The following is a 12,136-nucleotide window of genomic DNA, read 5'->3' on the forward strand; positions in this document are numbered from 1 at the left end:
CCCTCAAGCATATATATATATATATATATATATATATATATATATATATATATATATATATATATATATATATATATATATATATATATATATATTTCACTTCGTACCAACAGGTACAGCCTCTCACAAATGAGAGAAATATACATACAAACACACACATACACATAGACACCTCAAAAACAAACAGACAGCTAAGTATATAACAGAGAACATAATTCCTTCAGCGAGATGGCAAAAAAATTAGTATGCACATCTACAAAGGGCAACTTATCTCTATATACTCTCCACAATAGTCCTCTAACTAGGTCATTTCTAGAGTCTAGTGACTGTTTCAACGATAAAGCTTGTGCTGTTCGAATCTTTACTGATGCATTGACCATCCAATTACCTAGGCGCTCATAGAGTGAGTCTCTCCATCGAATACCAAGTCCACGTCAAATACCTTTCCTAAATATGGCGTCAACTGCTAAGGTTTTGTCCAAGTTCCACATCTGGCTACCAAACAATAAAACAGGAAATAGTTGAATATCTACTATTTTCTTCCAAGTGCTGTCACTCAAGCAACTACCTCCCATTCTTGCACAGCAGAATTAACAGCGCCAAAGAACTTCCGTTTCCTGGCATCCACTGCCACTTGATCACGACCCAGCATATCCAAAACAACACCGAGATGACTGATATTTTCCTGACACGACAACGTAATTCCATTCAATGAAAATTCTGGAAGATTACGTGATGACATAACACATTTAATGAATCCAATAACAGAGCTCTTCTTGCCATTGATCTTCAAATGGTGAACATTGGCACACAAATATTCATCATTTTTTGCAGACCAGCTGCAGTAGGAGAAATAAGCAAGAAATCATCAGCATAAGCCAGACACCCCAAAACATGTTGCCAATCTTGGCACCAACACCAGAATCTCATATATATATGCCACTCTGCACGGTCCTGAGTCTGTTACAAAATAGCCTTAAAGGAGCATTCCGGAGATATGCGCTAGCTGCTGGCTCCGCCTTTGCTCGCTAATGGGAAATCCATAGTAACCAAGTTGGGTATTTGGGTGCTATCTCAGAGCAAACCCGACAGATGTACGTTAAGAACGTTTAAAAACACAAAAACTAAGGAGGCCGTTTCAAGAATTTCCTCTGCCAAGTGAAGCGTTTTTGTGCGCCATCAGATCACGTGAGCTTTACTGACATAATCACGTTCCCGGAAATGGTCTCTCTGTTGTTTGCGTCTCTCCAAGAACGGTGGAAACCGTCGTGCTACTTTCAGACTGTCTACAGACTTCGTGTGATATATTTCCGTCCAGGAACATTGGAAAGAATTGGCGTTTATGAGATTCTTTGGTGTTAAGGCAGTGCACGCTGTCGTGGATGATGTTCTGACAGTTTACGAAGCACTCTTTGGTACGCAGGAGCACTTTCCGCAAACTCCCTGATCACTGGACCTTGCTATTTCAGCTGCACACTACGCTGTGCACTAAAGCTGCGCAGTTCTCCGGAGTGTTCCTTTAAAGCTGGTCTATACAGTAATAACTACACAAGTCGAGCATCAGCCGCCAACGTAACGTCAGCATCCTACTGTAAACATGTTAAAACCTTTAGCCGAGATGCTACATTCTGACCACATTCTGACCAGCGTCAAGACGTGGAAATATACAGACCCGAGCTCTATTTAAGCGTCAACGTAACGTAAACCGGAAATAGTCAGGTTTCTAACTACGAATCGGCTGTCGTGCTTTCACTCACGTCATCCAGTTGTCTAACATGGACGACGGAAGAATCTGGTAAGAAGGCATACAGCAACAGCAGCGGCACCTGCTTCATGTGCGCTATAGGAACGACCCGGCATTCGACACCAGACACTTTTCGCAGGTGATAAGACGTTGCTGGGTTGCACTCAGACATGTTACTGTATATCAAAAAGTTTCAGCATCTGACTACGTTTACACTATACGCTGGACTGACGCTCAGCTTGCATAAGTTAGTGTAAACCAGCATTTAGTGGAGAGCGCAACTGGTACAGCAATTAGATCACTCTCGCCATTCGAAAGCTACACCCCTGCTGTAGTAGTCACGGAACACTCCGCACGTGGCTTGGCAAGGAAAGAACGAGGACAAAAAGTTGTGGCTGCGGATGTAGCCAACGATGTATGCCATCCAAGCAGGCCATGTTTTCACTACAGCTCACTAAACCAGTTCAAGAAGGCGACTGTTTCCACTAAGGATTCCAGCATCCGGGATGTGTGAGATATCCGGACAAGTCTGTTTACAATGGCACGGTATTCCTGGAATGACGCTTGTTGTGATACATTGCTCCGCTCTGTAGCAATTGCTGGATGTCACTGAGACTCCAAATTGGGCATCTAGGTACATGCAGTATAACTGCTGATTTCTCTCCCTTACTTGATGACGCTTCCATCCTTTGAAGCAATCCCATATCAACAAAATAATAAATACCACCAAAACGGCGTTGTCAGTGACCATCTTCAAGCACATCACGTGACAGTTCAACCTAAACCACTTTCTAAATGTACTACAAAACTAGCCTTGGCCTCCCAGACCCGTGTAGCGCCGATTCAAAAAGGATGCGACCATTTTGAATCAGCAATACGGGTCTGGGAGGCCAAGACTCCTACAAAACGGGGTTAGCTAAGAAAGGTGGTTTAGGACTAGAATATAACTGGTTTAGTGCAGATGGAAACAGGTCAATTTTTGAACCAATTGTTAAACCAATTTAAGCGCTAGTGGAAACGCACCCTCAGTTAGCCCACCATTTTTGCACCTTGGAACCATTTTGCGGCCATACTATACAACCGGCCTGCTACTGTGCACCACAGACTTTGCCTAACCGCAGGGTCTTACAGAATCCCTTCAAAGCGGATTACAGAACAGATCGAGCACAAACACTCCTTCGAGAGCCTTCTGCATGAGCGTTCAACTATTATAGCATTGTATATATGTAGTATACTTGTAGAGCACAAATGCTTACCTGTTTTTCTGAGATCTCGTTGGCAAGTACTTTTGACGACGAGAGAATGTCAATAGCCGTTTCGTCTTCCAGAATGTTTCCTTCCGACGTCGACAGCACTTCGAGTATCTTGTCTTCAATCTCCTTCAATTGTCTATCAGCAAAAATTTAATATTCAACAATAACATTTCTGTATCAAAACAAAGAATTAGTGGGTTTTTTGACACTGTATGTGCTAAGAGTGTACAACCAGTGGCACATGGGTTGGGCCGCTGGCGGCTAAACCGACAACCTCACCAGACTCTTCTGGTGTGGAGAGTGAATCTGGGCACCCTAGCAGAACGAAATAAAATATCTGTTACAAGGTCTGTGGTGGACCACTCCCAGATGGTGGCATGTGGCATCACACAAGGGCAGAGATATAAACAAATTTATCATCCACTCAGCCATGACACTGATGCCAGCATGTATTGCCTGTCCTTGTCCGCTGGACAGTATTAGTGTTGTACTGAGAGAGTGATACTAGCCAATTGCAACGCTACTTTCACTTCATGTTTTTGCAAGCAGTTCTATGGTAAATGACAAAGGTAAGAGTTTCCCATACCGGCTCAGACGTCATCATTTCTAGTTCTATGTGCTAAGAGGATTTTGCACGTTAGACCAGTTACTACGTGTTGCGTGATTGGTGGATGACGGATGTTGGGAGAGGCAAAGGACCGGATTTAATTAACTAAAATGACTGAGCAGTCAAAGTAGAGCAGTTGTGTTGTGATTTTTTGCATGGTGCCTCAGCCTTAACGATTTCTGTCTGAATAAACTGAAATACGTTTTGGAAGACGACTGTATTGAGTTGGTTTGGTTGCGAACAGCTCGACTTCAGCAGTTGCTTCGTCGTGTAGACCGGTTTCTGGTACAGGTGAGAATGCCTTCAGTGGCCTCACTATCTAGGGGCTTGTAGCCTTGGCCTCCAAAACCCGCGTACTGCCAATTACACCGAGGAGGCCGCATTGATTTATAAGTGGCACTACACGGGTCTGGGTAGCCGAGGCTACGGAGGTCATTGCCCCAATATTAGTATAGATATGGCTTTTTAGATAGTAATAGACGTCTAAAAAGGTGAAACTCCAACAGCTAGCCTCCCCACTTTAGAGGTCCAGTGATGCCACTGACCACGTGAGAAACTGTTGGTAACAAAAATTCATGAAACGAAAGTGGAAAATGTCAAATTCTTACTTTTTGTTGGCAGCGCTCTGAATAATAAGAGAGTTCTTTTCTTCTTCAAGTTCCGGTTTCTCTTGTCTCACTACAATACCTAGAAGTTGATCTTCCAAACCCTCTGGCGTGATCATGAAATTGAGGAGCGTCACTTTCACGGACGTTTCCGGCAAGTAATGGGGATTCCTCAGCTTGGTCGTGATGTAAAACCGGAAATCCTTTGAATACTCGATCGTGCTATCGCCCAGACGTATGCAGACGGATCCCCCCTGTTTGAAAGTTTGCTTGAGTAATAGGGGTTCCAGGATGGGGTCCAACTCTTCCCCAATATTCTCTAATAAAACAGGCGTTCCAAACTGAATACAATTTTCAAGCGTTCGCACGAAATCCGAGTCGGACAGTTTGATGACGTGAAGATTTTTGGACTTTTCCATGTTCTTGACCCATTTGTTTGCTTGGCCTTGCGGATCGATCATGAGTGGCCATCGTCGAGCGTTGCTTACGACAATACCGTTGTCGACCGAAAACGAATCGGTCGGCAAACCGGCGATGTTCCACGCTTGGATCTGCACCGGTTCACCCAGAGTCGAACTGAGGGAGAAGTCTTGTGAGCACGGAATGCCCCGCTCCTTGCACTCGTGAATCCATAGTTTCTCTTGTTCCTAAACAAGCAAGGCGATGAGCCAGTCGACGGCTTGACGATGATAAAAAATCTTGCCTTTCGGAAAGCTGCAGTAAAGGCACCCAAATAGGCGACTATCCCGGCAGAAACGAGTACGTCACCCGTGAGGTTTGTATATTTCTGGGACAGATCGGCTGCAGCCTGACCCCACCTAGACAGCACAAAACCAACTGAGACTCTCTAACCAATACGGTTACGACATGTGTGTGGACGAAATCGTAAAATCGCCACTGATTTGTTCAACTGTCCATACAAAATAAATAGAGACTTCAATCACCAACTCTTCAAGTTCATTTGTTGGTAGCTACAAACAATAGTCGTCTACTGTCTTCAAAAACTAACCTTGCTCGTTCTCCTCCGAGACCACCAATCAGTTTCTCCGCCCGATCCAACTTCTTAGTACACAATTCAACCTGCATATATAAGAAACCCATATCCTAAGTTCAAGACAAAAATTGTTGGCAATAATTTTCCGACCTGTTTCTCTAGATCTTCCTTCTTCTTTGTGTTCTGATCAAACTTGTCTCTCAGTCGCTGCAAATTGTCTTGAACTTCCTTAAGACTAGCCTGCTTCGCTCTCAGCTCCTACACGCCACACACCGTGTTCACAACTCTATACATGCAATAAACCTGGAAATCTGCCTGCCTTCATAGCAACGGCCAATTCTGATTCTGCTTTAGCGAGAGCAAGTTTCTTTGGAGCAACAACTTTAGCAACCCTGCAATAAAAATTCGACGTGTTATCATGTTCGCATTACAATTAACACAAATGTTAAGTGTACAAGTCATATTTTTCCATGGCAAGAACCCATTTGCACAAACCCTCTGCTGCAGACGACGCCGTCCTGATCTTCTCGGGTACAAAGTCTGGATTAGGCACGTACTTTTCTCGTATCTGCTTTATGATAGCCGGTGCTATGTTATCCTTATCGTACGTCTGGAGAGACTGAAGGAACTTCATATCGCCCAGCATACGTTTAGCAGGACCCCAATAATCTTCAATCTTTTTTCCAGATCCCGATGGATCGTTCACTCGGTCGGGTTTGATGCTTTTTAATATACAAAGGGCCTCCATCACAAGGCGCACCATTTGTGGCGGACTCTTCATTGTTTTGACGACTGTAATGTCGGCGGGTGTCAGCGTGTTGAGAGCGGCTAAGGCCGAATTGAGGATTGGGATCGCCTGAGCCAGATCCGCATCGCACTCGTCCTTGATCGCTTTTGCCGCCCCTGCCTGTTCGTTCGCCACAGCTTCATCTGCTTTCACCACCTTCTCTTTCTCTGCAACTTCGATGGAATCCTTTTGGATGACAACCATTAACTCGGCGACTTCAGTTGATGCAGTGCGAAGTTGAGGCTGCAATGCTTCGAGTTCACTTTGCATCGTCGCCACTTCGGAAGAAGCAACTTGGAGTTTCTCTAATCCAACCTCGTATCTTTTCTTTAGCTTCATAACTTCCCTAAACGCAGAACAATAATTGTTAAGTCGCTAACGTAAATTATTAGGAAGACATCGCCCAATGCGATTCTTACGTTCTCTTCTTTGCAAGAAGAGTCTTGTACGTGCTGATTAACTCGAGATACGATGTGGGAGTTACGTAGTTGTGACGTCCCAAGTTGGCGAGAAACTTTTCAGACAGTTGACGAGTACTTTGGTGGAAACTCTTGCACATGCGCACACAGCCTGCTCGCTCATCATCTTCTAGTTCGACATCTTCCAAGAAACGCTTAGCAACGACCTCTAATGCATCATCAGGCCAAGACTAGAAGACGAAAGCATAAGTGATTGAACAAGTAGATGGAACATGAGAGCTTACTTGAAACCAGTCTATAGTGCAGCAGTTAACGAGGGACGGAAACTTCCGCAAACGGTTGCGGAAGGCATCGCCTATTGGGCTCATACACAGCACAACGTGCAGTTGATTTCGCACTCTGTCAATGAACATGTTGTACAATGCCACGACGGTACCATCAGTTTGCTTCGCTTTCTCTCTTGTCCTGGACAAAAACAAGTCGGGAGTATACAAACAGTCTGAATCTATAGTCTAAAAGTCAAAATCACTTGTCAATTTGTCGCATCTTGCCACATATCTCCTGTTTCTCGTCCAGTCCAAACAAATTGGGCACTTCTCCGGAATTCAGCAAATTGGACAAGTCTTCTAAAAAGCTTTCCTCTTTAATCTAAGCCAATGAGACAACGCCCCACTAACACGTCTACTACAACACCATAAGCATGCTGCATCACGTTACCTGAGTGTCTGTGAACAAGAACACACAGTGATTTGACCCTTCTGCTGACTTTATCAATATCTTCCTCAAGTCTTCTCTCCATTCAGTACTTGTATAACCCTTACTGATTTCCACCTGAAAGAGTTCGTAGTCTGCCATGTAAGAGGCCAATCGTGTCAAACTCTGACGACCGCTGCCTCCTACGCCTACCAGCAGAGCGTGACTGCGAGGCTGCTTGATAATGCGAGCCAATCGCGACACATGTTCGATAGCAAACCGAAACAAGACGAGATTCATCGGTTTCTTGCTCAAGTTGTTAAATTCGTCGAGATTCGCCTCGACGACCGACCGGAGTTTGTCCAAATCGCGAATCTCAATATACGGTTTGCTGTCAGATTTTGGATCAGAGAAGTCACAGAACATGAGAGATCTCAGATCATCCTCTTCAACAAGACCTGGAAAAGACAAGAAGACACCTGTAAGGACGTCAACAAAGAAGTGAAGCAAACTTTACTAAGAACTAATACGACAAATTGCTAACCCCACGATAAGAAAACTTTGAACTAAAAGTCTAGATCCTAATATGCCCCTATACTAATGGTTTATCACTATGTATGTTATGCAGAAAGCGTGGATATGGACAAACAGTGGATTTCTAGTTTTCCGGGTAATTTGAGAGTCAGGGTTAGTGTTAGGTATGCATGGTTTGTATTGGTGATCCATGGTTTCTACAGGCAATCCATGGATTGACCATATCTGCGCTTTGCGCACAACATATACACCAAACAAGAAAGCTTACACATAATTGGTCGTCGAAAAACTAAGTCACAGTCAGCAAGTTTATAATTAATTAATTAATTTGTTAGGTCAGTGAGTTAGACAGGACATGCCAGTCATGTACTCGAAATGGCAACAAGAGGAGCATTAGGACTACCCAGCAGCTAATTACTTTCTCTTCAAAGACAATCGCAACAGATTATGGCGATTTGTGAAATGCACCACTTCCAAGTATTCTACTTGTACGAAGGTCCTACCGTCTCCATTAGAGTCCAAGTGCTTGAACAGAATGTTATAGTTGGTATTGAATTGCTTCTTCAGGCTCTCGTTCACGTACTTAATAAGCCACTGCCTATCTTCGTCGAACACAAGACGATCATAGTAGACGCGGAAGACCTCATGAACCCACAACCGTTGCATTATCGTTGTGTCGGTAAAACATGCAGGCGTCGACAGCAAAACACCCTGAGGGAAAGAAGGTTAGAGATTCCAAAGTTACAAATACGACAACTCTCACCTGAACGACTCTGGCAAAGTCACGAAGATTGAACAAATAGTGAGACTTAGCAGGAGTAGGCAACAAATTAGTCATAGCGCTCTTGTAAATGTCCATAGTGGCGGTCACTATAGAAGCAGCAACGGGCTTCAGTTCGGCATTGAATCCCTTAGCAAAATGCCAATCGGTGATGCGCAAAAAGATCTTGGACATGGTACGGTCACTGAATTCGTTGATGATAATGGTATTGAAGTGACGCAGAAATCGAGGAGTGACAGGATTGCGACCTCCTCCAGGGGGCCCCATGGCAGCGACGAGCTGGGTATCGACGAGTTTCATCGCGCTGTTATCCTTTACGTCGTACCAGTTCCAGTGATCTAACCACTGGCGAAGCAACTCAATAGGCGGTTGCGCTCCATACACCTCCCTCGCCGGCATATTCAAATCATCAACAAAAACGATTGTCTTCTGGCCATAAGGGGGTCCATACAAACCCTTGCGTCTCTTATCAAGCTTTGCCATGACAATATCCTGCGTCTGATTGGCGGTCGTTTGAGCAGAAAAGTTGATAATGACCGGTTTGTAAACGTCCTTTGGCAAACGATTGAGAAGGAAGTCTGTTATGTAGACTGACTTTCCTGTGCCAGTTGGACCGACAAAGAGAGCCGGTTTAGCATGTGATACGAGAATGTCCATGAGATACATATACCGAACTGTATCAATTGTCGGAACGATAATTTCATTAAAAGCCAGCTCCTTACCGATGGGATCCGGGTTCTTAATCTGTTCCTCCCATGCTTCCCATCGTCCCATATCCTCCTTGATAAACCGGTACTCATACAGAGTCTCTTCTTCTGGAATGGGACAACGACAAGGCCGCGAAGGTGCATCGACTTTCTCTAGGAGACGAAAAGCTTTCGACGTTTCTTCAGACAATGGCCCTGAAATGATCTCCTTGAGAAGAGAATCGAATGCAGTACGTCCGTCTGAGCCCATGGATGCACCCACCGACCACACAATCGAAAAGAAAAAGACACCCTCTAGATACGCCTCGGTCTGCTCCTCAGACCATTCCTTTATCTTTGCAGCATCGCGAAACTCGTCAATAAGCGAGTCGATCAGATTCATTAAACTCTTGGCCAAGTTTGTATCGTTTGTCGGGGAGAGCTCCTTAAATCCGCCCTTGCGGACAAACTGCATAGTACAAGGAACATAGCGGTCAAACATGGCTACTAAGAAATCCTTGTGCGCTTGTGTCATGGTCTCGGGTAGCGTGTTTAGCCAAGACATCACGAGTGGCTTCCAGCCGAGCATGTGAGGCTCCATATAAATCATGCCGCACCGACTGACAGTCGCCGGTGAGGCGACTTCGAGGTCCATCGGCTCGAAGATCAAGTTGGTGGTCGATGCGAGCTGAATGATCTCACCACTCATAAGACACAGCTTCTTGTTATCATCCAACACCGTGTTCATGTTCTCAATCCAGATGGCATCAACTGGACCATCGAATATCAACCACTTTCGATCCATATTCGGGGACGTCGCAAAGGCACGGTAACTGACGGCGAGCACACCGTCCGACCATTCGTGCGAGACAGGATCAAACGAACCATACAGCTGCCCCATTGTAATAGCTTTAGGATTAAGAACAGTGATTTCAACTTTGTTCTCCTCCATCAAGTTTTTGCCGGCCAGATCGCCCAGAGCCCCGGCAAGCACACGATATGCGGACGTCTTCCCGCCGAATGGCTCGCCAACAATCATAAAGCCGTGACGGACGATCATCATCTCGTATATCTGTAATATTTTCGACTGGAATACGTCGGTCACCTGAAGGTTGAGTTTCTCGCAGTTCTCGGCAATCGCCTGCGTCATCTGCCCATAGTCAGGCTTGGGCAGAGTGACGCCGGGAAAGAGATCTGAAGTGATGCCTTCAAAGAGTGGCAAGTCGTGTGATAGAAACTTGGGAAGATTGACGTCGTTGATTGAGCGCAACATTAGGACATCTTCTTCTTCCTCCGGGTACTTCAGTTTGAGGTTCCCGGCTGCGGTTAAGACGGACTTGACAGCTCGCATGCCGTAATCGTAGTGATGCTGAGATGACAGTTGTTCGGAGCAAAGACGATAAGTGGCCACAATCTTTACAGACAGAGGACGAGCCTATAAAGAGGGCAATTGTACATGACCAAACACACACACACAGACAGCGACACACACACACACACACACACACACACACACACACACACACACACACACAACTTTCAGAAACCAACCTGAACGAAACCACACGAGTAGAGCACAATCTCCGCAATCATCGCATAGTCGGGCACCATCATCGCCACCGTACGGAAGAGTGCCTTCAAATTATCCGGGAGCTCCGATCGTCCCGCGTATCCGGGATTCATCGTAATAAACACCGCACACGTCGGATCCAGCTTGATGTCGGTGCCTTCAAATAGCAAACGATTCGAGCCAGACGTGATACCTCGTTGAATGGTCATAATCTGCTGAGCGACGACGGAGAGAACCTCCAAATCGATGCGATTGAATTCATCAAAGCACGACCATGCGCCGCAAGATGCCAGGCCTTTAAAAAATTTGCCCAACGCGATGTAGTCGAGACCATCAGAACAGTTGAACACAACGCACTGTTTAGCGACGGCTTTCGCAAGATCTTTGACGGTCTCTGTCTTGCCGGTACCGGCCGGACCCTCCGGGGCGCCACCCAAATAAAGATGCAGTGCACCGAATAGAGTCCTGTAGCATCGATCCGTGAGTGGTGTTATTACCAAACGACCGGAATTGCCCAGATATTCGTAGCCGTAAGCCAACTGTGAGTTGATCATACGGGTCATTACATTTCCTTCCTCCCAGTAATATCGCATTTGACTGAGCCACTGAAAGTCAGTTTCTGTGTTCACCTCTAGAAGAGAATACCGGCTGCTCTCACAGCGTCACAAAGACTCACGAATTCTAGCACTTACTGTCTTTCACCAGCTTCTCAAGTACGTCTCGAGAGTGGACGTCGAGCACAACGAGCGCACCAAGCGTGATTCGATTCTGAGCTGACAGCTTGCCACGCACCAGGGTAACAATCGAGTCAATCTGACTGCTGCAGAGTTGCAAATATTCCTCCATAGCCTACGCACACGGCAACAAAATAAAACACGAGCAATACAGTATACATCAATGACATTTACGGGCTTGGTCATTATGCTTTCGCGTCTGAGTTTGCGTTAGCTGCGGTCACAAGGGCGTTTGTAGCCAAGCACTTAAATTCAAATGCAAACTCGTACGTAAAACCTCAATGCCTCTTTTTCCTTGCGTCAACGTCCGTTTCGAGCGCCATAAATGAGACGTAATTGCAACTGGAAAGCATGCGTTGTCTATTACCACCTACTAGTAAAGCTAACCCCATCACAGCTGTCTGAGCCATGATGAGACGCTTGAACAGTTTGACTGAACCCTGGAAAAGTCGGTGCGTAGGCGTAGGTGCAGGCGCAAACGCAGTGTCAAAGGGGCCCTAAGAAAACGATCAGAGACAAGAAAACCAATTGAATCGCAGCATTCAAACGACCATGATCAGCAGGTTGTTTACTAATTGCCAATTGACAAGCAAGCAAGCGCCCAGTGATGTCAAGTTAACCCGCGCTACACGGGTGTGGGAAGCCGAGGCTACATCAATCATATGCCATGCAAAAAATTGTCAACCCTACGGCTACCCGAACCATTCCCAGGTCATCATGTATGTACAC

The 12,136-nt window shown here is 45.5% G+C and overlaps 1 protein-coding gene across 1 annotated transcript in view; it reads right to left on the reverse strand.

The window, feature by feature from the left end:
• The window catches only part of LOC134194214 (dynein axonemal heavy chain 7-like), a 32,901-nt gene that overhangs the window by 7,386 nt on the left and 13,379 nt on the right, over positions 1 to 12,136 (reverse strand). Inside the window, exons 21-35 of the mRNA XM_062663140.1 lie at positions 11,366 to 11,522; positions 10,655 to 11,304; positions 8,400 to 10,538; positions 8,140 to 8,347; positions 7,127 to 7,560; positions 6,939 to 7,057; positions 6,694 to 6,874; positions 6,410 to 6,639; positions 5,659 to 6,336; positions 5,523 to 5,595; positions 5,354 to 5,461; positions 5,219 to 5,289; positions 4,913 to 5,027; positions 4,213 to 4,856; positions 3,001 to 3,133 (exon numbers count right to left, since the gene is read on the reverse strand). Coding sequence (XP_062519124.1) covers positions 3,001 to 3,133; positions 4,213 to 4,856; positions 4,913 to 5,027; positions 5,219 to 5,289; positions 5,354 to 5,461; positions 5,523 to 5,595; positions 5,659 to 6,336; positions 6,410 to 6,639; positions 6,694 to 6,874; positions 6,939 to 7,057; positions 7,127 to 7,560; positions 8,140 to 8,347; positions 8,400 to 10,538; positions 10,655 to 11,304; positions 11,366 to 11,522 — 5,940 coding nt within the window. The remainder of the gene's footprint in view (positions 1 to 3,000; positions 3,134 to 4,212; positions 4,857 to 4,912; positions 5,028 to 5,218; positions 5,290 to 5,353; positions 5,462 to 5,522; positions 5,596 to 5,658; positions 6,337 to 6,409; positions 6,640 to 6,693; positions 6,875 to 6,938; positions 7,058 to 7,126; positions 7,561 to 8,139; positions 8,348 to 8,399; positions 10,539 to 10,654; positions 11,305 to 11,365; positions 11,523 to 12,136) is intronic.

Source organism: Corticium candelabrum, chromosome 18, assembly GCF_963422355.1.
Source record: "Corticium candelabrum chromosome 18, ooCorCand1.1, whole genome shotgun sequence".
Taxonomy (NCBI): Eukaryota; Metazoa; Porifera; class Homoscleromorpha; order Homosclerophorida; family Plakinidae; genus Corticium; species Corticium candelabrum.